The 25,673-nt window shown below is 40.6% G+C and overlaps 1 protein-coding gene and 1 pseudogene across 1 annotated transcript in view; both read left to right on the top strand.

Annotated features, from left to right (window-relative positions):
• Window positions 1-10,752: 10,752 nt before the first annotated feature.
• The window catches only part of EGFL6 (EGF like domain multiple 6), a 74,567-nt gene continuing 59,646 nt past the window's right edge, over window positions 10,753-25,673 (top strand). The window contains exon 1 of the mRNA XM_023199039.2: window positions 10,753-11,076. Within this exon, the coding sequence (XP_023054807.1) occupies window positions 11,003-11,076 (74 nt within the window). The 5' untranslated portion in view covers window positions 10,753-11,002. The remainder of the gene's footprint in view (window positions 11,077-25,673) is intronic.
• LOC111531640 lies at window positions 15,819-16,480 on the top strand (annotated as a pseudogene).

The following is a 25,673-nucleotide window of genomic DNA, read 5'->3' as shown; positions in this document are numbered from 1 at the left end:
TTTTGTTAAAAAAAAAAAAAAAGGAAATCCATGCATACTTTTTTCATAATATACATTTTCCATGAACTAATATGAGATCCCTCATATTAGGTTTTGGGCAGCTGTTTTGCATGAGCTCCAGTGTCACATTTGCAAAACACACATGTAATTAATACCCCTACCTATTTATCCAAAAGAATCCAAGTGAATGTTTTACTATTTAAAAAGTCTTTGTAAAAATGTTTCTTTGAAAAATACTTTAGAAGGCAGATGTGGTTTAAATGAATAATGTGTAAAACCAAACATGGTCCAGCAACTTTACTAAAACTTTCAATCCTTTTCCTGTTATTATCAAGTCAAATTAAGAAAAAGGTCTATATATGTAACAAAATGTACAGCTTATTTTAAAAAATCTCTCTACAATTAAAGGTATCAATTATATTACTTATATATTTATGTATATATGTAACAAAATGTTCAGCTTATTTTTAAAAATCTGTCTACAAATTAAGGTATCAATTATATTACTTATATATTTGTGTACCTGCTTATTGTCTATCTTTCATCATTATGAGGAAGCTCTCTTCCTTTCACTTCACAACTTTCACTTGTCCCCTTCTCTGTCCCACAGTGACCAGCACATGGTGGGCACTAGGTAAACCTTTGTTGAATGAAAGAACAAGAAAAATCAATCTTTAGCTGTAAACTTTAGGCACAAATGTTTCCATCAGAGCTGTGTTGTATTATTATTTCCTGAGTATACGCACTCATCTAAAATGTTTTGCGATGTTACTGGATGTCAGTAGCAAATATGGGATATTTTATTTTCATAATCTGAAGACCATTTAACATCAACAAAATACTATTAAGTTTCTTTTTCTGTTTGGCAGAGATAACTATATCTAGGAAATATGTAATTATTAATACATTTTTTTACAATAAGCTCCTAGTTACATAGATTCTTGTCCCTGGCATCCAAGCAGTAAAATGCATTTGACAAAAGAAGGAAATACTAGAGTTTACATACATTAGAAATCTGTTATTTAGGGAACTTATGGTGTATTTTGTTGAACTGAAAGCAAAATTTAAAAGATGTGTTTTTTTGTTTTTTCATTTTCACACCATACAAATTTTATACCACACCCAAAAACATGACATTTACAAGATCAGTAAAATGGAAGGTGTGGGTCCAAACAATGAGCTAGGATTCAATTGCTGGGGACTTTGTGTGTGTGTGTGTGTGTGTGTGTGTGTGGTTTTTTGTTTGTTTTCTTGTTTGAGACCTATGCAAAAAGCTGGGGGGTAAAATGGAACGATGTTTTAGCCAGAACTACTCTGGATGCAGGAAACAGAAATTCATTCAAACTAGCTCAACATTCAAAGGAAGTATGTTAAAATGATTCAGGGAGTCTTGTAAAGATGGAGGACAGCAAGCAGATCCAGGTCTTAATGAAACAGAAGAATCATAAAACTAACTTAAGATAAAGACAGAGATAGTGATAGGGATACATATAGTGATAGACATAGATACGGTGATAGAGAAATGGAAAGAGATATAGTTACAAATATATAAATGTAGTTATAGTTATAGAAAGAGATATAATTATAGATAAACAGATATAGGTACAGTGATAGTGACATAGGGATATAGATAACTAAGATATAGAGATAGAGCTATAATTATACATACAGTGATATAGAGATATGGATATTATAGACATGTAGGTAGATACAGATATAGTGATAGAGATACAGAAGAGATATTGTTAGGGATATATAAATATAGGGAGAAATAATTATGCATATATAGACATAGTGATAGATATATAATTAGAGATATGTAGATATAGATGGATATGGATATAATTATAGTTAAGTTATAGAGATATAATTATAGACATAGAGTTATAGATATTGAGAAATATCTAGATATCAATGTATATATATGTAGATGTACTTGGTTGGTGCAAAAGTTATTGCAGTTTTTGCCATGGAATGTAATGGCAAAACCACAATTACTTTTGCACCAACCTATACATGTAGATATAGATATATCCAAGGCCACCTAGTTCCTGAGCATTCCCTCCTGACTTATCAGAATTGTTCTTCCTGCTCCCCTAACTAACTGAGTTAGAGCTCCCCTGCTCTAACTTGATCTTGGACATGCCTTTGACTTGTTCCACCACAACTACAGTCCTTAGTGTCCCAATTCCACATTCCTGAAAGGAATAACATGGCTTTTATATCTACCCCGGTCCAATCAGCTATGGCCTAGGACAGGTGAGTCATAGGGTACAAACCACTATTTCTGGTCACCACTTCAGTACGATTGTAGGAACTAGTTAACTAAATGTGGGGGCGAGGGGGTGAGTTGATCATTTATTCATTGGATCAACATCCTTTCTTTGGTGAAATTAACGCAACTTTGCAACTTCAAAAACAGTGTTTTGGGGTCATGATTGATTTTTTTTTTTCACTGTCCTGCCAAAGAAAATGTTGGAATCACAGAACATTGAAGGAAGACACTTGAGGATCCAGAATCCTTGGCAAATACAAGCATGCCTCAAAGACATTGCAGGTTTCATTCCAGATCACCATAATAAAGAGACTAGAACAGTAAAGTGAGTCACACACATTTTTTGGCTTCCCAATTCATATAAAAGTTATGTTTACTCTAATCCCAGCACTTTGGGAGGCTGAGGTGGGTGGATCATGAGATCAGGAGGTCAAGACCATCCTGGCTAACATGGTGAAACCCCATCTCTACTAAAAAAATACAAAAACAAAATTAGCCAGGCATGGTGGCGGGTGCTTGTAGTCCCAGCTACTCGGGAGGCTGAGGCGGGAGAATGGCGTGAACCCGGGAGGCAGAGCTTGCAGTGAGCCGAGATCATGCCACTGCACTTCAGCCTGGGCGACAGAGTGAGACTCTGTCTGAAAAAAAAAAAAAAAAAAGTTATGTTTAGATCATGCTATAGTCTATTAAGTGTGAAATGGCATTTGTCAAAAAAAATACATACCTTAATTTTAAAATACTTTATTTTAAAAAAATGTTAATGATCATCTGAGCCTTCAGTAAGTTGTAACCTTTTTGCTGGTGGAGGACCTTGCCTTGATGTCAATAGCTGCTGATTGATAAGGATGGTGGTTGCTGAAGGTTAGGTGGCTGTGGCAATCTCTTAAAACAACAATGACGTTTGCTGCATTGATGGATTCCTCCTTTTGCAAAAGATTTATCTGTAGCACGTGATGCTGTTTGACACATTTTATGTACGGTAGAACTACTTTCAAAATTAGAGTCAATCCTCTTAAAACCTGCTGCTGCTTTATCAATTAAACTGATGTACTATTCTAAATCCTTTGTTGTCATTTCAATAATGTTCACAGCATCTTCAGCGGGGGTAGATTCCATCTCAAGAAGCCACTTTCTTTGTTCATCCATAAGAAGCAACTTCTCATCCATTCAAGTTTCATGATAAGATTGCAGAGATTCATTTACATCTTTAGACTCTAATTCTAGTTGTCTTGCTACTTCCATCACATCTGCAGTTACTCCCTCCAGTGAAATCTTGAATCTCTCAAAGTAATCAATGAGAGTTGTAATCAGCTTCTTCCAAACTCCTGTTATTGTTGATATGTTGATCTCCTCCCACAAATTATGAATGTTCTTGATGGCACCTAGAATGGTGAATCCTTTCCAGAAAGTTTTTTTTATTTTTAGTAAAGATGGGGTCTCACTATGTTGCCCAGGCTGTAAAACTCCTGGCCTCTAGTAATCTCCGCCTCAGTCTCCCACAGTGCTGGGATTATAGGTGTGAGCCACTGCACTCAGATCTTTCCAGAAGGTTTTCAATTTACTTTGCCCAGATCCATCAAAGGAATCACTATCTATGGCAGCTATAGGCTTATAAAATGTATTTCTTAAATAATAAGACTTGAAAGTTGAAATTACTCCTTGGTCCATGAGATGCAGAATGGATGTTGTGTTAGGAGGCATGAAAACAACATTAATTTTGTTGCATTTCTCCATCAGAGCACCTGGGTGACCTGGTGCATTGTCAAGGAGCAGTAATATTTGGAAAGCAATCTTTCTTTCTAAGCAATAGGTTTCAATAGTGAGCTTAAAATATTCGGTAAACCATGCTGTGAACAGATGTGCTGTCAACTAGACTTTGCTTTTCCATTTATAGAGCACAGACAGAGTGGATTCTGTATAATTATTAAGGGCTCTAGGATTTTCAGAATGGTAAATGAACATTGTCTTCGACTTAAAGTCATCAGCTGTATTAGCCTCAAACAAGAGAGTCAGCCTGTCCTTTGAAGTTTTTAGGCCAGGCACTGACCTCTCCCCAGCTTTGAAAGTCCTAGATGGCATCTTCTTCCTATAGAAGGCTGTTTCATATCCATTGAAAATCTGTTGTTTAGTATAGCCACCTTCATCAATGATTTGAGCTAGATCTTCTGGATAATTTGCTGCAGCTTCTCCATCATCACTTGCTGCTTCACCTTGCACTTTTATGTTATGGAGATGGCTTCTTTCCTTAAAACCTCATGAACCAACCTCTGCTGGCTTCCAACTTTTCTTCTGCAGCTTCCTCACCACTGTCTTCATAGAATTGAAGAGTTAGGGCCTTGCTCTGGGTTAGGGTTTGGCTTAAGGGAATGTTGTGGCTGGAGACCTTTGACTCTTCCTTTCATTGGAACACTTAGAGGCTACTGTAGGGCTATTCACTGGCCTAATTTCAATGTTGTTGTGTTTTAGGAAATAGGAAGTCCTGAGGAGAGGGCAAAACATGAGGGAACAGTAGGTTGGCGGAGCAGTCAGAATACACACATTTATTGAAATTTGCTGTCTTTTGTGAGTGCAGTTCATGGCACCCCAAAACAATTACAATAGTAACATCAAAGATCACTGACCACAGATCTCCATAACAGATATAACGATAATGAAAACATTGAAAATATTGTGAGAATTACCAAAATTTGACAGACACATGAAGTGAGCCCGTACTGTTGGAAAAGTGGCACTATAGACTTGCTCAATGTAGAATTGCCACAAACCTTCAGTTTATGAAAAACACAGTATCTGCAAAGCACAACAAAGTGTACTGCAATCAAATGAGGTATGCCGAGATACAGATGTAGAAAGTGAGGCCCAAACAGGTGAACTGGCTTGTCCAGGTTGAGGAAGTTAGTTGGTAGATTCCTGAACTAGATCCTCATCCTCCTAATTTCCAGTCCTAGGCTCATTTACCCAACAATGCTGTCTCACTCAAGAGTAGCAGAACTCCTTTGTGTCAGAAAAATGTGGTTTACAATGAGTTATTATCTGAGAGAATATCATTTTTAAGATTTTCTACTTTCTAAAAATCTTGCCATCTAAAAATTATTTCATAAAATGATTCGTAAAAGTAGGGAATAAAACAAAGACAGTTATATGTATAGAGCAGGAAGAATTGATCTTTTTTCCTTGTTTCTGCAGCACCCTGAAGTACTTCTGTTAACACTTATGTCTAATTCTAACAACGTGTTTACATTTATGTGACTCAGGGGGAGGGATTATGTCTTATTCATCTTTATATTCCAACCAAACACAGTGTCCAGCACATAATTGGTGAAGGGACGATAAATATTTGTTAAAGGAATGAACAAGCCTAGACACCATAGAAGAGAACTTTTTGAAAATAGGAAGGTATATGTTTTCTACAACAGAAAACAAGAATTTTTTTGTTTTAGAAAATGTTACTGTTTTTATTTCTTTATAAAAAGGGATCACAAATGTAGTTCCAATTTTAAGTCCACAGAGCATTTCTCAACCAAACATTTCCAAATCAAATTGGAGTGACTCTGAATAAGAGTCTTTACTTTATCTAAACTGAGTTGCCTGCGTTTAGCTCTCACAAATTATTATATAGGATTTATGTAGGAAAAAATAAACAGACAAGCCTTGCAAGAGTATGCCAAGATATTATTACATTCAATTGTGAACAATAAAATAGCAAAGGATATTTATACACAGACCAGGAAGAGAGCATACAGGATAGACTCAAGCAGTAATCCTTCCCACAATGAAGACAAAAAGAAAAGCCCCTGCTGATTGAATGCCTTCAGTTGGAAATTTATGAATTTGCTTTAAAGTCAAGGGAGCTAACATCTACGCAATGGGGTTTCAATCACAGGCAAGGGAATTCTTTTATTTAATAATGACATTTAAAGAGTCATGGGCCGCCCCCTCCCTTAAAAAATCAGAGGAAAGCCATGTTGTCCCTCACCATAATATACTCCCCTACACATAAAGTATTATTTGCTATTTCTCGTGGTGAATTGATACTACCCTACATTTGCCTGGTTAAAAATCCCTGCTATGAAGAATGAAATCTGGTGGCAAAATTAATCTCCAGTGAGGTCTAACTTCAAAGCCCATGTTCTTTTCATTACATTGCTAGGTAACCGTAGACAAGATATTTAACTGCTCTAAACCTCACATTCCTTATCTGTAAAATGGGATAATAAGGCCCACCTTAAACAGGTGTTGTCGAGATTAAATGATTACTCTTTATAAAATATCTAACATATAATAATCACTCTACAAATATCAATTTCTTCCTCTCCCTTAATTACTAAGTGTTGAGTTCTAAGACCTAGCAGAACTTGACAGAAAAATGCATCAAGGTGTCATTTTTTCCCTTTTAATCTTGTCTTAGTTTTTTTTTTTTTTTTTTTTTTTTTCCTGCCTTACAAGAGGTGAGAATTATATTGCTGAGGAAGACCAGACATTCTAAGAATCACATGTTAGCCGTCCAGCCCACTTCACCAGGGAGAAAAAAGAAACAGGAACTGTCTGGTGGACACATTTCCACCAAGGGCCCCCACTACTTGGCACAGGGCCCAGCACTTTATAGGGCCTCAATATATGTGTGAGCAAGAAAGGAGGAAAGGAATAGAGAGAGAGAAAAGAAGGGATGGGTAGAAAAGAAAGGGAAAGAAGATTGAAAGTGATTGGGACTTTTCTTCCACCATAGAGCTCCAAGAACAGGGAGCTCCAAGAGCAGAGTTCTTGACAGGCACAGGATGAAGAAAATCAATGTGTATCTCAAGAAACACCTTCCCATATAGAATTTAGCAGTGTCTGCATTGAGAGTCATATAATTCTTCACTGAGTCCTTTCAGTGAATAAGAAGAAATGGAAAGAAACAGACCAGGAAAATAATTCATTTTCTAGAACAAGCAACTGGGCTACAATTAACACAGAAGATTAAGAATTAAGAGTTGCCATTTTTGTCTTCAGTAGGAATGATGATCAAGAAAACATCATAACGTTTGATGGGGAGCACTCTATGGTAAAAACACAGGGATATTAACTCATCCTATGTGGGATATCAGGAAAGTCGCTCCACAGGCTGGAGCTGAGCTTTTGCATCTGTAAAATGTGGGAGTTGGTTCATATTAGTGGTTCTCAACATCACCTGTTCATTAGAATCACCAGAGGAGTTTCTGAAAGTGCCCATGCTCTAGCCATAGCCCAGACATTAGCATCTTGGAAGGTGAGGCCCCAGGCCTCAGTAGTGTCAAAGCTTCCCAGGTGATCCCAATGTGCAAATAAAGTTGAGAACTACTGATCCAGGTGGTTTCTGGACCCTCACTACCCCTAGTGTGGTCCTCAGACAAGCAGCATGGGTGTCGCTTGAGATCTTTTTAGTAATTAAGATTCTCAGACCTTACCCCAGACCTAAATAAACAGAATCTGCATTTTAACAAGATCCCCAGGCAATCTGTACTGACATTAAATCTTGAAAACAGTGGCCTAGACACCCTTCTATGCAGCTCTTTCTTCTGACAATGCTTTGCTTTTGGTGTTGATATTACAATAATTTTTAGATCTCAGTGCCTGGCACATTGTAAGTGTTAAAAGTTTTATACGTGTGTCATGTATATGTATTCAGAAAGCACAGAAATATCCCATCACACCTGTTCCACACAGGGGGTTAAGTGGAAATAGATTGGAAGAAATCGTAACCCTGTAAAAGGTGCGGACGATTTTATGAGATTATGATCAAAGATTGTTTTTTCTTTGTAGAATGATGAAGTAGGGTCCCCTAAAGATCAGTTTCCAGGTTCCTCTTCAAAGTCGGCAACACCAATGCAGTTATTAAAAACAACTGCCTCCATGTGGCAATTCGTATCCAACATCTTCTCACCTGGCAACACATCATTTGCAGGTTCCTTCTCTGTTGCTCATACTATATGACAGCTCTTTTGTTCACAGCTCCCCCAGGAAATAATAGGTGGGTTGGCTGAGGAGTGTTTGACCTCCCCCAAAGTTTCCTGTTGTACTGTTCATTACCTCCTTTAAGCCTACAGAAGAGAACTCAGCTCTGACAAACAAAAAGCACAACGCATCAAAATGCTGAAACTAAAGCTAGAAAGTTAGAGATAATGTCAATGCAAGATGTTATTCTGACTTTATAACTCAGGGCTAAGAAGGCAGATAGCCCTCACATTTTAGACTAATCATGTTTAGTTAGGACTTTTTTGAGTAACGGTTTATTTGGAGGAGAGAGTGATTAGTATCTGAATGTTAAGGGAGAAGTGGCATGGGCAAAAATCCATAATTTTTAATTCGATTCAAGTTGCAGATATTAGGTAGCTGCCAATATCGTGCCGCTACCCGTATCCCCTCAGGCTTTACATTTCAGTAGGAACTTCGACAGTCAGTATCTCTAGCCATTTGTCTGAGGGCTTTCTTTGGCTGTAAGCCCCACTCTGTCTTCAGCACAGAAGACTGAGTTCTAGGATCAGTACCACAGTAGAAGCTTTCAGGTAATGAGTGAATGGAAGTGGTATATATAAATACCCAGTTCCCTTGCCTTTTAGGTAAAATCATTTGGAGATGCATATTCTATGCTGGCTCTGGGAGATCCCCAGCAACATGAACCTTCGGTTGCTCACAATGGTAACTTAATACACGCCTGATATTGTCTTCTTTCCCAACTCATTTCCTCACTCACCTACCTACGTTCTCTGTACCTCCAGAATAAACTACTTTTACTTGAATCCTTGCCTCAGGGTCTGCTTGTGGGGAAACCCACACTAAGACAAATTTTATATTCCATTTTATTTAAGATCCTCACAGGTATAGAGTTCATACTTTATATTATTTTCTTTTAGTTTTAATATTTTCAGTAAATAAAATAAGTTATGGTATGAAGAGTTCAAAGTGTTTTGATGACAGCCTTGAAGAGATCATCTTATTACCTTATTCATGATACTCACCTGACATTTGAATCTGCCAATAAGTGAAAAGATGAGAAAAGAGATTGATGTAACAGCAGCAGAGCCCAGTGGGGAAGAGCCCTGGTTTCCAATTCTGGTTCTATACTTGTTAGCTGTATGACCACCGGCAAGCTGCTTAACCTTTCTGACTCACTTTCTTGACACTTCAAACATGGGGGAACTAATGGTCTACATCCATAGGCTTGTGGATGTTCAATCAGATGACATATGTTAAGTGTTTAGGACAGTGTCTGACACTACTAATTATGAGCAGCTCAATGGTCTAACTAGTTACTGACCAAGGATACTGAATCCATTGGGATACCTTCAACTGTAAAATAGAAGACCCAACTAAACATGGCTCGCACCAGTGAGAACATCTATTATAATGTAAAGCAAGATTCTGCAGCAAGAATCTTCCCCTCCCTACTTCTCACATGTCATTGACCAGAATTAAGGCATATGCCTATAAAACCATGAATCAAGCTTCCAAACAAGACAAACCTCCTCTTTCTCTGTATTCTTTTTCATTTCATTTCTCACACCGGGCCACTGTGTGTCAGAGGACTATCACAGTAAGCTTCAGTAGATTGGCTGGTGCCGGGCGACCTTAGCTGAGCTCATTCATATATATGTGGATTGGGTAATATACATGAGGCTTCACAGAGTAGCTCTGCTTCAAGCTATAGATCTGCAGATTGAGGAGGTAGCTTTCTCACCTGTTTCTCATTCTCCTTGGACCACCAGGCTAGGTGGTGCAAGGTCTTCTTGTGTCCATGATAGACGGTCAGGTGTGTTAAGACCTAGGCTTGGAACTGGAACACTGCAACTTTTCTGCCCTTAAACCATTGATCAAACAAGTCACACAGCCAAGTCCAAAGCCAAGGTGTGGGGTCATAGTGTCTCCCTACCATGAAGCCAAAGGGTGTGTACGTAGGAAGGACAGAAAGGGACCAGTCATTCATTCTACTGTAACACGTTGTCAGAACAAAGAATGTGTCAGTACCCAGATGAATCTGAATTCATATAGCATTCATGTTTCTGCCATGAATTTCTGCACTGGTTACTATATTGGGATATCATCTGGGTTTCCATGTAAGCAAGGTGTTGTAAATGGGCCTGAGAGATTACTTGCCAAATAACAGAGTTGCCCAGAACTTAGTGATCTTCCAGCTCTAGCATCCCATGATTTGCAGTTTGCAGAAGAAAACCGGAAGAACGTGAAAACCCAAAGTGAGTGAGGGAGCAGTGGAACCTGCATCCTTCCATCCTGCTTCGGCTTCTCAACTGAATTCTTAAGTCCTGGAGTGCAGGTATCACTGAAATCTGCCCCATGCCTGAAATAGATGGCAGTAGATGGTGACTCTGACAAACATGAAGTGACCTGAATCTGGGGGAAGTTTCTGGGTGAACAGAGCGCGCAGAGGATGCGCGGGTCATGCTGGAGGCGGGTCCCAACCAGATGTGCACGGCCCGCCCCGCCCTCCCTCGCTCACCCGGTCCAGCTTCATCCGCAAAGGAGCGTCGGCCAGGCTTGTCAGGGCGCCCCCAGTCCCTCCCCAGGCCGCGAGCGCGCCTGCCGCGCTGCCCGGCCTCCCCTCCCAGCCGGCAGGGACAGCACGCGGTAACTGTGAGTGGAGCGGAGGACCCGAGGGGCCGAGGAGAGAGGCGGCGGCGGCTCAGCTGCTACGGGGTCCGGTCGGCGCCCTCCGGAGGGGGCGCAGGAGGAGAAGGGAGGACCCGCGCGAGAATGCCTCTGCCCTGGAGCCTTGCGCTCACGCTGCTGCTCCCCTGGGTGGCAGGTGGTTTCGGGAACGCGGCCAGGTGAGTGGCGATTGGTTTCCCCCCACCCCTGGCCTGAGCTCCCGCTTTGGGGCCCCACGTCTTTGCAGGCACCCCCGCGTGTATGGGTGTGAGTGTGCACGTGTGCCTGTGCGCGCCGCGACGGGATTTAACCTGGATACCAGGCCTGGAGCGCCCACGGGCTTTCCTCCCTGCTCTCCTGTGGCGGGGCTTTGCACCTAGTTAGCTCCTTTTGCATCAGCTGTGCCCCACCTGGCTGTTGCAGGAGGAGGGAGGCTCTGCACGCAGACCCGTGGGTGCGTGCGGGCTTGGTGGTCTGCAGACCTGCTGTAGGGGCAGGTGTGTGAGGGTTGGACCAATATGCGTGTCGGTGGGTGGGTTCTGTATCTGTGTGATTTTGTTTTCCACTCTATTCACAGGACACCAAGTGCTTGTCAGTCGCTAGTTTTGCTGGGGAAGGAGGGAAAGAAACCGAGGAAGATAAAGCATTTACTGTTCTTGGGCTGAGCCAGCCGGGCTGCTCTCCTCAACTGCTCTCTGATTAGGGTTGATGAACTGGAAAGGAAGGACGTGGTTGTCAGATGACAACCATTCTCATTCTTGCTATGGCAGTGCAGACTCTGAAGCCGTGCCCTACTGCCCTTAAGCTTAGCTGAGACCTGAAACATTTTTTTTTCCGGAGATCGGCAAAGACGCTTACATGGTGACTGTTGACCTGGCACTGTTCTAAGCACTTCAGGACTATTAACCTATCCAAAGCTCATAACGGCTCTGTGTGTAAGGTACTATTATCATCATCTCCGTGTTGTAGAAGAGAAAAACGAGGCACAGAGAGGTGAAGTAATTTGCTTGAGGAAGCACAGCCAGTAAGAGATGGAGCCAGGGTGCAAACCTAGGTATTCTGGCCCAAAGTCTCTGTTCTTCACCAGGGCACTAGGGCAGACTTCTAGCAACGGAGGGTTTTCTGGTTCTCTGACTGTGATGTCTTGCTTTCTACTTAGGTGTCCACTAGAATATGGTTTTTCCACCGTAGCATTATTGACCTTTTGGGCTGGGCTGGATAATTATTTGTTGGGGTGATGTGCTGCCCTGTGCATTGTAGGATATTTAGCAGCACCTGTGGCTTCTACTCACTAGATACTAGTAGCAATCTTGACCCCACCCCCAGCACTTCTCCCCCCTCCCCCCCACCCCCACCAAGTTGTGGCAACACAAAAAAGGTTTGGGATATTGCCCAAGGTCCCTGGAGGGCACAGTTGAAATTTTTCAGTGATGATTCCTGGGGAGAGTAGGATAAGAGCTTTGGTTTGGTACAGCCTTCTTGAAGGTTTGCCTATCTTTGTTTGACTTACAGGAAAAAAATATTTCATCAGAGTTAGCCATGGTATTAAGAGATTTTGAAGTTCAAACAGAACAAACCTCAAACCAGGTTCTTAGAATGTATGATTGCAAGTTTCAATTTCCTTTTCATGATAAAAATGTAAGCAGATAAAATTTGCTCATAATCACATTTTCCTTGAATGCTAGAGGTTCTTGCATTGCTAGAAAGCCCACTTTAAAAAGACCAAATGCTATTTGGAGATGAGATTAATAGTTCTTTAGCAGCCAGCAAACTGACCTCCAGGAGCTTCACTTTCAAAGGACCGCCAAATTAAATTAAAAGCCAAAAGCCCCTGGATAAACCAAAGCATATTAAACTGGAGAATCCATGTCAGGATTCTGCAATTCTGCTGTTTTCAAGATGTGAACCATAGTTTCTTTGGACGATTATCAAGTTTATGAGCTGGTGTGTTTATTATTTGCTCAACATGCTTGGAAATGTCAAGTGGTCAGCTCTTTAGGAATGTCCAGGACCCATGTTTAATCAGCTCTAGATTCCATATTATGGATAAGACACTGTTACAGAGAAGGCAAGGCACCCATTGCAGAAAACTGTGTCTACTGGTTATTTCCTGGGATTTCGCAACTTATAAGAAAAACTGTGGCTGCTGTATAGCGATTTCCAGTATAAGCATCAGTTCTTTTTAATTGAAACACTGCACTATGATTTTATAACCTAGAAAATTATGTGCTTCTTAAATGGTACTTAGTGCACAGTAGACAATCAACACACATCAAATGAATAAATCATTAGCTGTATGTATGTACCTGCTCTTAAGCTTCAGAATTTGGCTTGCCTTATATTTTTTATGTCCTTTGGGTATTGAAACTATTTAGACACCCTAGACCTGTCCAATACAGCAAAGATGGTAACCAGGAGCCCCAAGTGCCTGTTGAATACCTGAAATATAACCAGTCTAAGTTGAGATGTGCTGTAAAACGTATAAAATACACATCTAATTTTCAAGATGTAGTAGGAAGAAAAAGAACAGGAACTATCTCACTAATCATTTGGTATTGATTACATGTTGAAATCGTAATGTGGATATACTGCATTAGATAAAATTGTTATTAAAATTAATTGCTTCTGTTTCTTTCACATTTAAAAAATGTGGCTACTAGAAAACTTTAAATGGCATATATGGATATTTATTTCTATTGGACAGTGCTTGTTTAGAACATTTATTAATCTGAACTCCATCTTGAGTGTTCTAAGTCCTAACACTGGGATCTTTTCGTCTTGGGTACCTAAGATAAATATATTATTAACTTTGCTATTCTGGAGATTAACATTTGGAGCAACTCCTTACTTACAACATATTTCTGTTTTATATTTTTTCTCTACTGAATTCGAGTAAAAATAATGTGAGAGAGGAGGGAATGACTAGGTTCCTGCTGAGAGGCTTTACTTACAGAGACCACATGCGATGTGGATAATTGATTCTTCTCAAAGCCCTGGTAGCAAAGTGCCACTGTAAAAATTGGCCACAAATTCCATGGCTTAAAACAACAGAAGCTTATTGTCTTACAGTTCTGAAGGCCAGAAGTCTATAATGAATCTTATGGGGCTAAGATTAAGGCATTGGCAGGACTGGTTTCTTCTGGAAGCTCCAGGGTAGGATCCATTTCTTGCTTCTTCCAGCTTCTACAGGCTGCCAACAGTCCTTAGCTTGTGGTACAATCTCTTTTTCCTTTGTTACCTTGCCTTCTCTCTGATTCTTCCTTGTTTTCCTCCTCCTAAGAAGAACCTTTGTGAGTATATCAGGCCCACTCGGATAATTCAGGATAATCTTCTCGTTGCAAGATCTCTCACTTGATCACATCTGGAAAGTCCCTTTTGATATATAAGATAACATGTATAGGTTTCGAGGATTAGGATGTATACCTCTGTGGGGTAGGGGATGCATTATTCAGCCTTTCACAGGAAGCCTGAGCTGTAAGTCTGTTGTTCTTGTTTCTATGGGCTAGATTTTATCTTTAAACATGGTTTTAGTGATTTTTGAATGGTTGGTATATCATTTATTTCTTTATTCTTCAAACCGTAATTTGTGAGACTATATCCAAAACTAAAGAGCTGTGTGTTTCTAGGAAATAATAATCATCTAATTACAACTTAAAAATCATTTCTGGGCAGTCTTATTTCAATAGTTAGTTTCACTGGCTTAGAAAGTGTTAAAGTCCTATTTATCTGTAATTTATGAGTATAAATCAAGGTTATGTAAACATTACAATGAAAATAAGTATATTACCTAGTCTTCATAAATCAGATTGGCATTCAACAAATTTTATTGAGGCCCTGGTGTCAACCATTTTCAATGTTATTTCAATCAATTCTCTCAACAACCCTAAGAAATGGGTATTGTGTTCATTTGATAGAGAAGGGAACAGAGAAACTTGAAGAAATTAGGTGATTTCCCATGAATTACATTCGATTTTGTCTTCTGCTCTAAGACCAGTGTGATCCCACTATTCCAAATTTATTCCCTCAAAAAAGTGAATACAGAAAAGCTGACATTTTTACAAAGGACTTTCTTACAAATGATCATCAGTGATCCTGTTTAGCTTGACTCTAGTTCAGCACATTCAAGGGACATATGTAGAGTAAGTGCTCCATCCACCCAGTATCACCACTTTCCTTTCTAAGTTTACATTTTCTCAGAAGCAGACTCTGTGTGTAATTTATTTGAGAGGTGACCCCAGGAAGTTCTGGTAGAGAAGTGGAGAAGTGGGACAGAGAAGGGAAAGAAGTGTTGTAAAAATAAGTCACCACTCTGAGTCAATCCTGCTGGGGAATTCTAGGAGACAGTAGAACACGAGATCCTAGTTATCCCTCTTGAAGACAACGGAGCCCGGGTGTTTGTAATCCCGACAGTCATTGGTTGAGGGCTTCTGGGGAAGGGGGTTCTGCCCTTTCAGGCTTCTGTGCACACAGGAAGAGCTGGCTCCGGCCAAGACAAAAAGTTCTCAAGAATCAGGAAATGAGGCTGGTCAGGTTCCACAACGCACCAACAACTATTTGCCACTGACCCAATAAAACAGGGAACTACCACTGATGACCTTGTGCTCCTGGTGACAAATTTCAGGACAGAAACTCCTCTGAGGACAGTGGGGGCAGGACATGCAGGCGTCCTGAGGTGATGTGGACTGAATTGTGTACTCCCTCAAGATTCGTATGTGAAGCCCTAACCCCAGTACCTCAGAATGTAATTACATTTGGAGATAAGGTCTTTAAAGGAGCAGTTAAATTAAAATGAGTTCATTATGGTGGGTCCTTATCCAATATGACTGCTGTCATAAAAAGAGGAGATTAGGGCCTTTCTCCCTCCCCAGCCATCTTGGTGGATGTTCTTGGCTGGGGGCCCTCCCACATCTAAGACAGGAAGATGGTGGCTGCAAAAAAGATTTTAAAAAATCACTGGAGTCAATCAACTGTAGGCTCCAACTCATTATGAAAAGTGAACAGTGTGGCTGGGCATGGTGGCTCACGCCTGTAATCCCAGCACTTTGGGAGGCCGAGGCGGGCAGATCACGAGGTCAGCTGGCTAACATGGTGAAACCCTGTCTCTACTAAAAAATGCAAAAAAATTAGCTGGGAGTGGTGGCAGGTGCCTGTAGTCCCAGCTACTTGGGAGGCTGAGGCAGGAGAATGATGTGAACCCGGGAGGCAGAGCTTGCAGTGAGCCAAGATTGTGCCAATGCACTCCAGCCTGGGCAACAGAGCGAGACTCTGTCTCAAAAAAAAAAAAAAAAAAAAAGAGTGAGAAATACATGCTGGAGTAGCTGGAGTACAAGAAGACTCTGAAGATGATCAGACAAGGCAAAGTGAAACTGGTCATCCTTGCCAACAATTGTGCAGCTTCAAGGAAATCTGAAATAGCATTATTACAGCATATTGGCCAAAACTGGTGTCCATCACTACAGTGGCAATAATAATAAATTGTGCACAGCATGCAGAAAATACCACAAATTCTGCACACTAGGTATCATTTACCCAGATGATTCTGATATCATTAGAAGCATGCCATAACAGACTGGTAAAAGGTAAACCATACAAAATTGTTCTTTAATAAAACTTGCCAAAACTTATTTTAAAAAACCAAACAGGCTGGGCATGGTGGCTCATGCCTGTAATCCCAGCACTTTGGGAGACTGAGGCAGGCAGATCACCTGAGGTTGGGAGTTCGAGACCAGCATGACCAACATGGAGAAATTCCGTCTCTACTAAAAACACAAAATTAGCCAGGCGTGGTGGCGCATGCCTGTAATCCCGGCTACTCGGGAGGTTGAGGCAGGAGAATCACTTGAATCCGGGAGGCGGAGATTGCGGTGAGTCGAGAACATGTCATTCCACTCTAGCCTAGGCAACAAGAGCGAAATTCTGTCTCAAAAAACAAAAAAACAAACCAAAAAGAGGAGATCAGGACACAGATACACACAGAGGAAAGACCGTGTATGGACACAAAAGAAGACAGCCATCTACAAGCCAAAGACAGAGGCTTTGGGGGAAACCAACCCTACCAACACCTTGATCTTGGTCTTCCAGCCTCCAGAACAGTGAGAGAATAAATGTGTGTTGTTTAAGCCACCCAGTCTGTGGTACTTTGTTATGGCAGCACTAGCAAACTAATAACGTAAGGTACATTCAGAAAAGATAGAAACCTCGTGGGATCAAAGAACAAAAGTCCACCTGATCTTTATTTTCAGTTGAATGCAAACTGAAAACTGGCCTCACAAGCTATTTGACATTGGGGGTTTTAAGCAGGAAATGTCAGAATATGGATAATGGGCTTGTAGCAGCCAACTAGCATGGCAACATTGCTTTTTGATCCTTCAGAATTGGCTGTAAGTGATAGAAAACTCAAATAATCTTGGCTTAAGCAAGATAGACATGGGTTTCTCTTTCACAAAGGTGTGGGTAGTTGAGCTGATATAGCTGGCTCTCCATGGAGTCAGGGACCCAGATGCTGCCATTTTATGGGTCCATCAGAAGGCCCTCCCCTTGTGGCCTAAAAGGGCTTCTTGAGCTTCAGCAAATATGTCCAAATTTCAGCCGTGTTGGGCCGTTCTTGCATTGCTATAAAGAAATACCTGAGACTGGGTAATTTATAAAGAAAAGAGGTTTAATTGGCTCACTGTTCTGCAGGATTTACAGGAAGCATAGTGGCTTCTGCCTCTGATGAGGCCTCAGGAAGCTTCCAATCATGGCGAAATGTGAAGGGGGAGCAGGTGTCTCAGATGGCAAAAGCAGGAGCAAGGGCGGGGGAAGGTGCCACACACTCATACACTTTAAAACAACCAGATCTCATGAGAACTCACTACCATGAGGACACCACCAAGGGGATGTTGCTAAACCATTCATGAGAAATCCACCCTCATGATCCAGTCACCTCCTGCTGGGCCCCACCTCCAACTTTGGGGATGACATTTAAACCTGAGATTTGAGAGACAAATATCACATCTATATCACCAGCCAATAAGAGGAAATAAATGAAGAACACCATCCTCCCTTCACAGCCACATCCTGGAAGTGTTGCATATGGCACTTCTGTTTATGTCCCATTGGCCAGAACTTAGTTCCATGGCCACATATTATTGAAGTGAAGGCTGGGAAATGTAGCCTATATTCTGAGTGGCTATGTAATGGGGGTCTTATTACTAAGAAAGAAGGGGAGAACAGAGATTGAGGTCCCACTGGCAATGTTGACCATGTGTAAATTACAGATCACATCTCTAATTATATAGATGAGTAAACTGAATTTCAAAAGAATAGATTGCTAAATGATTTGCCCAGAATCTCACATTGAACAAGTGACAGATTAAAAAGTCATGGTGTTTCCCACGGATGATTAAGTCACTTTTCATGAAATGTTTTATCCAGAGAGATCAGTAGTACTTCTAGTTTCATCAGTTAACTTGCTGGGTCCCAGTGGGTAAGTTTTAATAACTGACCTGTTTTCAATGTGAAGGTCTTGTTTGTGAAAAAAATTATTGAAAGTGTTAAAATTAATTCAGTTTAATGCAACATTAACTGAACAGTTGATGTGCCCAAACATTCTTCTGAATGCCAGAGATTCATATCTACTGCCTCCCTCACCAGACAACTTCATAGGGCCATCAAAATGTCTTTCTTTCCTTTTTGGCCAGGGATGCCAGGGAAGAAAGATATAAGTCCAGGTTCTAGTCCAGTGCCTGGCACATAGTTGGTGTTGAATTAAAAGTTAGGTAAATCAATAAGTGACCAAGGAAGGGGGATGGAGAGGCAAATAATGTTATTTATATATAAAGAATAAGTGTATATATATATATATACACACACACACACAGTATAGCATTTCAAAGAATGAATATATGTTTATATGCATATGTATAAACATATAAAACTATAAGTTTATATAGGGCATATATATATTATATATGTAAAAGCATATAAAACATTCCACAGAATACAGATAAGAGAGAAACTGAGTCCACATGAGAGAATCAGGGAAAACTGAATACAGTGGATGACACTTATGGAGCAAATGTGAGCCCACCTGATATAAAATGGGCATAGAAGGCAAACATTCCAATGCTTAATTCCTAGTAGGTATTGCATAAGAGTAAATGAATGGATGGATAGATACATACCTGCAAAAAGAATGCATAAGGAGGGCATCAGCCCAAGATACAGAAAATGGACTGGCCAGAATCTTAGACCATAAGCCCAGTGGCTGCCAAGAGGCAAAGGAGGCAAGCTGGGACCAGGCTGTGAGGAGCCCAGTACACTGAGCCAACGAGTTTGGACTTGGTTCTGAGAGCAATAGCAAGCAAACAGGCCATTGCAGGCTCTGTGTTCTTTAAAGTTGACACGATCGTGACTAATTCATGCACAGAATTATGACACAATTGCACAGAATTATTAAGCTAATGAGTTATAGTTCAGTTTAATTGGCAGCATTTTTCTTTTCGAATGTACATAATAATAGTATGCTTATAATCCATGATATCTCAGATTTAATGAATATAAGTACAAAATTAAAATACCAAAGCAACAAACACCAACAAAGTTCATCACCTTGCTCTTCAGCATACTCTTTGCTTGGTTTCTGGATACCACATTTATTAGTTATCTATTGCTACGCAACAGAATACTTCAAAATTTAGTGGCTTAAAGCAACATTTATTATTTCACACATTTTCTATGATTCAGGAATTCAGGAGCAGCTTAGCTAGATGGGGCTTGGGGGTTTTTATAGACATTTTTTAGAGCAGTTTTAGATTCATAGCAAAAGGGCTTGGAGTTTTTAATTCTTATTTTAGGTTCAGGGGTACCTGTGCAGGTTTGTTATATAGATAAATTCATGTCATGGGGGGTTGTTTTACAGATTATTTTGTGACCCAGGTACTAACCCTAATATCCAATAGGTATTTTTTCTGATCCTCTCCCTCCTCCTACCCTCCACTCTCAAATAGACCCCGGTGTCTGTTGTTCCCCTCTTTGTGCCCATTGATTCTCATTATTTAGCTCCCACTTATAAGTGAGAACATGCGGTATTTGGTTTTCTGTTCCTGCATGAGTTTGCTAAGTATAATGGCCTCCAGCTCCACCCATGTTCTTGCAAAGGACATGATCTCATTCTTTTTTATGGCTGCATAGTATTCCATGGTGAATATGTACCATAGTTTCTCTATCCAGTCTATGACTGATGGGCATTTAGGTTGATTCCATGTCTTTGCTGTTGTGAATAGTGCTGCAATGAACATTGTGTGCATATGTCTTTACGGTACAATGATTTATATTCCTTTGGGTATATACCCAGAAATGGGATTGCTGGGTCAAATAGTCGTTCTGTTTTTAGTTCTTTGAGGAATCACCACACTGCTTGGGCTTGGAGTTTTTCACAAGGTTGCAATCAAGTTGTTGATCAATGCTACAGTCATCTGACATCTTGACTCTGGCTGGAGGATCTGCTTCCAAGATGGTGTACTCACATGGCTGTTGGCAGGAGGCCTCAGCTTCTCTCTATGTGGACCTCTCCATAGGGCTGTTTGAATGTTCTCACAACTGTTAGCTGACTTCCCCCATAGTGACTAATCCAAGAGAGAGAACAAGGAGGAAGCTACAGTGCCTTCTGTGTCCTAATTTCGGAAGTTACCCCGATCACTCCCACAGTATTCTTTGTTAGATGTCAGTCACTAAGTACAACCCCACATAAAAGGAGGGGAATTAAACTTCACCTTTTGAAAGGATAAGCATCAGATAATTTATGGACATATTTTAAAATCATCACAGCATACAACACATTCTGGTTTGCCTTCGCCCACACTGGTTACTCTTCCGTTCTTCAACAGGATTTAAAGTGCTGTATTTCCACAGAGTTAATCTCTGACCCTATTTTCTTTCTTATTTATACTCTCCAGGTTATCTTCCCAGTCCTAGCACTTTCAATGCCATCTATATATATATTCACATCTTCAAAATGTGAATCTCAAGCCCCAGCCTCTTTCTGCTGCATTCTTGACCTATTCATTGAGATGTCTCACTGAGCCTTAGACATCCAAAACTGAACTCTTGATCATCATTCAGAACTTGCTTCCCTCCACTTCACTCTTTCTCCCCACCCCAGAACAAATAGCATCCAAACTTGCTCAAGCCAAAAACTGGGGTATTATTGCTGACAGGTGGGGCTCTTCCTCCCCACTTGTATTACATCTGCTACTAAGTCCTGTTACAAACCATGTCTCAAATCCATCTCCTTCTGTCCCCACTCTCTGCCCCTGCCTACCATCATCCAGCTACACCACCATTATCTCTCACCTGAACCACCACAATAGCTTCCTTTTACTTTTTCTTTTGCTCCCTCTAGTCCATGCTCCAAAGTGTTCCTCTTAACATTTAAATTAGACCATGTCAGCCCTCTTCTTAAAACTTTTCAGTGACTGCACCAAATTAAGAATAAAATTCGTTCTACTTAAAATGGTATAAATGGCTCTGCTTGATCTAGACTTTGACTACTTTTCTAACTCCATCTTCCATCTTATATTATTCTCCCCCGTGCTTACTATGAATGAATGAATTAGATGGAGAATAAATGTAGCTGTCTTGATAACACTTGCTTTATTGACTGCCTTCCCTTCCTAGTCTCACTTCCCACTCCTTTATCAGCATTTCCTTCACCTTCTAAGTAAACCACTTCCATGCAAATTCTTGTCTCATGGTCTGCTTCGGGGATAGCCAAAACCAAGACACTCCCCATCCCCAATCTCCATATAACTCCTGAGCTTAGAAGATAAATGAGGAAAATAGAGGAAGCAATGGAAAGTTCCAACTTTTGCCTGAAGTTTACTACTATCCCTACCAGTCATGGCATTAGAAATTTGAGGACACATCAACACACACTAGTATAGAAGAGCTTTATAACCCAGGCAAGTTTTTTACTGGACACATAAGCCCCTACACATCTGGGAAAGTGAGATGTCTTGGGGTATCCCTGGGCCCACTGGACTTGTACTCTGTTTCTTGAAGGTAGATGAGAACCCAGACTTAATTTTAACTGGCTAGGTACAATGAACTTGCCATACTGGGAGCTATGATAAAAACAAAACAAAAATCAAAACCGCCACCAATAAAAATCTTCATGGCTGGACCTTGTCATCCCTATTTAGAAAATCTTTTATTACATTTGTGTGGCAATATTTAAATATATTTAAACATCGCCAAAAGAAGTTTAATTTCTCAATTTGTCTTGGAGAATATCATGAAGTTTCCTGGAACCTGACCATAAACAAACATACTAAGAATTCTGGCATAGTATATTTTTGCAGAAAATAAGGAATCCTGTGAAGAAATACTACACTACTTACACAATCCCTGGAATGGTTTTAAATTAACTTCAGCTGTGGAGATGGTGATTTTCTGATTAATTTGATCAATGTAGACGGCAAGCTGTGTAATGCATTAAAGAAACTGGGCAATTCAGCATTTAGCTCAGACTCCCACAGCTCAGGGCTTCTACTCCACAGAGACTTCTTCACCTATATTAGCATTTCCCTGTCTCAAGACTCAGTTCCCTGAGCCTCATGTGTGCAAAACATTGTTTAGAAGAGACAGAGAGAGAGAGTGAGAGAGAAGCTGGCCAGTCCATCTAGACCTTCCAAGGTGGCAGAGGATGTTGATGGGATTAGTACAGTCCAAAATTAGATTTTTTTTTTTTTTTTTTTTTTGAGATAGAGTCTCGCTCTGTCACCCAGACTGGAGTGCAGTGGTGAGATCTCGGCTCACTACAAGCTCCGCCTCCCGGGTTCACGCCATTCTCCTGCGTCAGCCTCCCAAGTAGCTGGGACTACAGGCGCCTGCCACCGCGCCTGGCTAATTTTTTGTATTTTTAGTAGAGATAGGGTTTCACCATGTTAGCCAGGATGGTCTCGATCTCCTGACCTCGTTATCCACCCGCCTCAGCCTCCCAAAGTGCTGGGATTACAGGCGTGAACCACTACACCTGGCTAAGTTGATTCTTAAACAATTACTTCCATTTTTTAACAAATGAGACTGATAGATTTGATGGCAAATCTGTATCTTTCAACAGAACCATAATACTAAGATTTTGTGACTGGGAAAGGAATTCCTTACAGTGGATAAGAAATCTTAATTTATTAACAAAGTTAATAAATTTTTGATGGCGCAAGTGTTAGTCATTAACCTTTGGGGGCGATTTATAAGTGACACTTTACACAACATCAGAAACAATGATTTGGGAGAAATTAATACACCTCAGATTTCTCAGTTTCACCTTTTCATCTGAAAGCAGGCATGTGAAAGAAATAAAGATTGAGAAAAATGAGGATTTCTCTGGAGAGTTGTGGTAATGTATAAACGGTATATGAATTTTATCTTTTGGCAACTTTCTCCTGTTAGTTAATCCTGGGCAGTATTCTTTGCAATCCCAAGTAATTTACTTTGGCTGGTACATATGAAGTAGGTTTGACCACCTGTACCAAGCACTCTCGGCCGGTTTCTGATTAGGCTTTTTAAAAATATCAGATTTAACTAATTTCAATTTGGTTTTGTGTGATTTCACATCTAACTGTTTCAGAAATCCTGTTCAAGCTTAGTGAGCTCATCCTATTTCTAAGGAGGCTGTTTTGTGTATTACAAAATTTTTGATATTTCCAACTGCTTAAAATCTACCTGTCACTGTCTGGAGCCTGCAGGAGGGACACAGGCCTTTTTCTTTTGCCCCCTGCTGTTTCCCTGCTCCTTCTTCATCCCACCATTCCCCTGCCGCTCTTCTCACTCCTCTGCTTCTAACACACACCAGGATCTACACTCAAATTTTGAGGCCACCAACTCCTCATGTTCTTAATGGTGCTGTCCTTGGCACAGGCTATTTTTTCTGCCTGGAAAACCTTCCCCACCACACAGCCTCTTCCCACTTCTCCAGGCTAAGTTCCATTCATATTGAGCCCCATTTCCTCCAGAACACCACTCACCCACCCATCCCAATGTACTAACTTCCATATCTCCCCCTAGCTCCTGAGAACTTGCCCCTTTGGTACGGTCATATGTTGGAGTATAATGGGGCTTCTCTCATATACCTTCTATAGTCTCAGTGCCTAGTACGGTGCCTGATGTGTGTAGTTACTTAATAAATTTTGGGTAGACAAATGGATAAATGAGTAGGTGAATAGTTTGGTGAAGTGTGTTCCCCTCTGACTTCTAATACCAATGAAATCCTCAGTTTTTCTTGGCCTTAGTTTCTTCATGCACAAAATGATAGGTTGGAACCAGATGATGTCTAAGGTAACTTTCTTTAAGGTGAAATTCTATGATAGTCTCCCCTTACAGTGAAAATTTATTCCTACAAACATAAAAAAGGAAAGTCACATGGAACCTGTGGCAGCTATGAGGATGTGCCTCGCAGACATCCAACTGCAGGGAGCATAATTGACCCAGGGTCCCAACTACTCTACTCTTGGAAATCCAGCACCACTTTTAAGTGAGGCTGCAACTCCCACAGGCTGCTCGCACCAATGACTGAGCATGGCAGGGATACTAAGGCAGGTCCTTCTGTGGGAAACATGGCTCTCCTCTGAAGGTCAACACATCTGATAATATTAATCCTACTACTAGTAATAATAAAAGCAATCAATTAGGGAGCATTTACTGTGTTAGTCACCATTCAAAGCCCTTTTCATATATTTAATGATTTCATTATCACGAATACCCTTAAGGTAAATACTGTTGTTTTCCCTGTTTTAGAAAAGAGATAGCTATAGCATAGAAAGAGAAAGTAACTCGCTGAAGGTCAGAGTTAATATATAGTAGAGCCAGAATTCAAATTCAGGAAGGAGACCATAGTCCTGACCAACATGTTATGCAGCCTCTCAACATTCAGAGTTGGTCTCACTCTTTTACTAGGAAAACTCTCCTCATTTGGCTTTCCTGACAATGTACTAACCTGGTGTTCCTCTGAGCATTGCCTGGGCCTCTTTCTGGACCTTCCTGCTCTTTGGTCCATCTCTTACATGCTAGTGTCCTTGGGACTGTGCCCTAAGCCTCCTTCTTTTCTTACACTGCATCCACTTCTGTAGAATCAGTTACCATCTACCTGCAGATGATTCCCAAATATAGTTCTGCTTCCTGAACTCTTCACCCAAATATCCAACATCCTACTCAAAATCTCTTCTAGGTTATCCGTCTAATGAGTACTCAAAATCAGCATGTGCCAAAGAGAATTCATCATCTATCCTATTCCCGAACATGTTCCTCCACCCATATTCCTCATTCCAGAAATGCAGTCTACTTGATGGTGCATCCCTCTGACACTCTATATCCAATCGACTAGGATATAAGCTCCACAAGGACAGAAATCTTATTTCCCTTTTGTTTGCTGATGAACTTCTGGAAACTAGCCCAGTGTCTGATACATTATAGGCACTCAATAAATACTTGTTGAATGAATGAATTGACTCTAATCCATTACCAAATCTTTCGTTCCCACTTTGATGCCATTCATTTCTCCTTACCTCCACTGCTACTGCTGCAGTCCAAGCAACCAGAATCTGTCTTCTGAGCCAACTGGTATCTTTTCTTCCGTTCTGTCTCCCTCCAGTCTATCTTCCAGACTGCTTTCGTGGTAATGTTTTTCAAAAGAAAAACCTTATCAAATAACATTCCTACTTAAAACCCTTCAATGCTGTTCTATTGCCATTGAGATGTAAAACCCAAAGCCCTAACTTGATTCACAAGACCCTCTGTG

The sequence above is a fragment of the Piliocolobus tephrosceles genome, chromosome Y, assembly GCF_002776525.5.
Source record: "Piliocolobus tephrosceles isolate RC106 chromosome Y, ASM277652v3, whole genome shotgun sequence".
Taxonomy (NCBI): domain Eukaryota; kingdom Metazoa; phylum Chordata; class Mammalia; order Primates; family Cercopithecidae; genus Piliocolobus; species Piliocolobus tephrosceles.
This window is presented reverse-complemented; position numbering and strand designations above follow the sequence as displayed.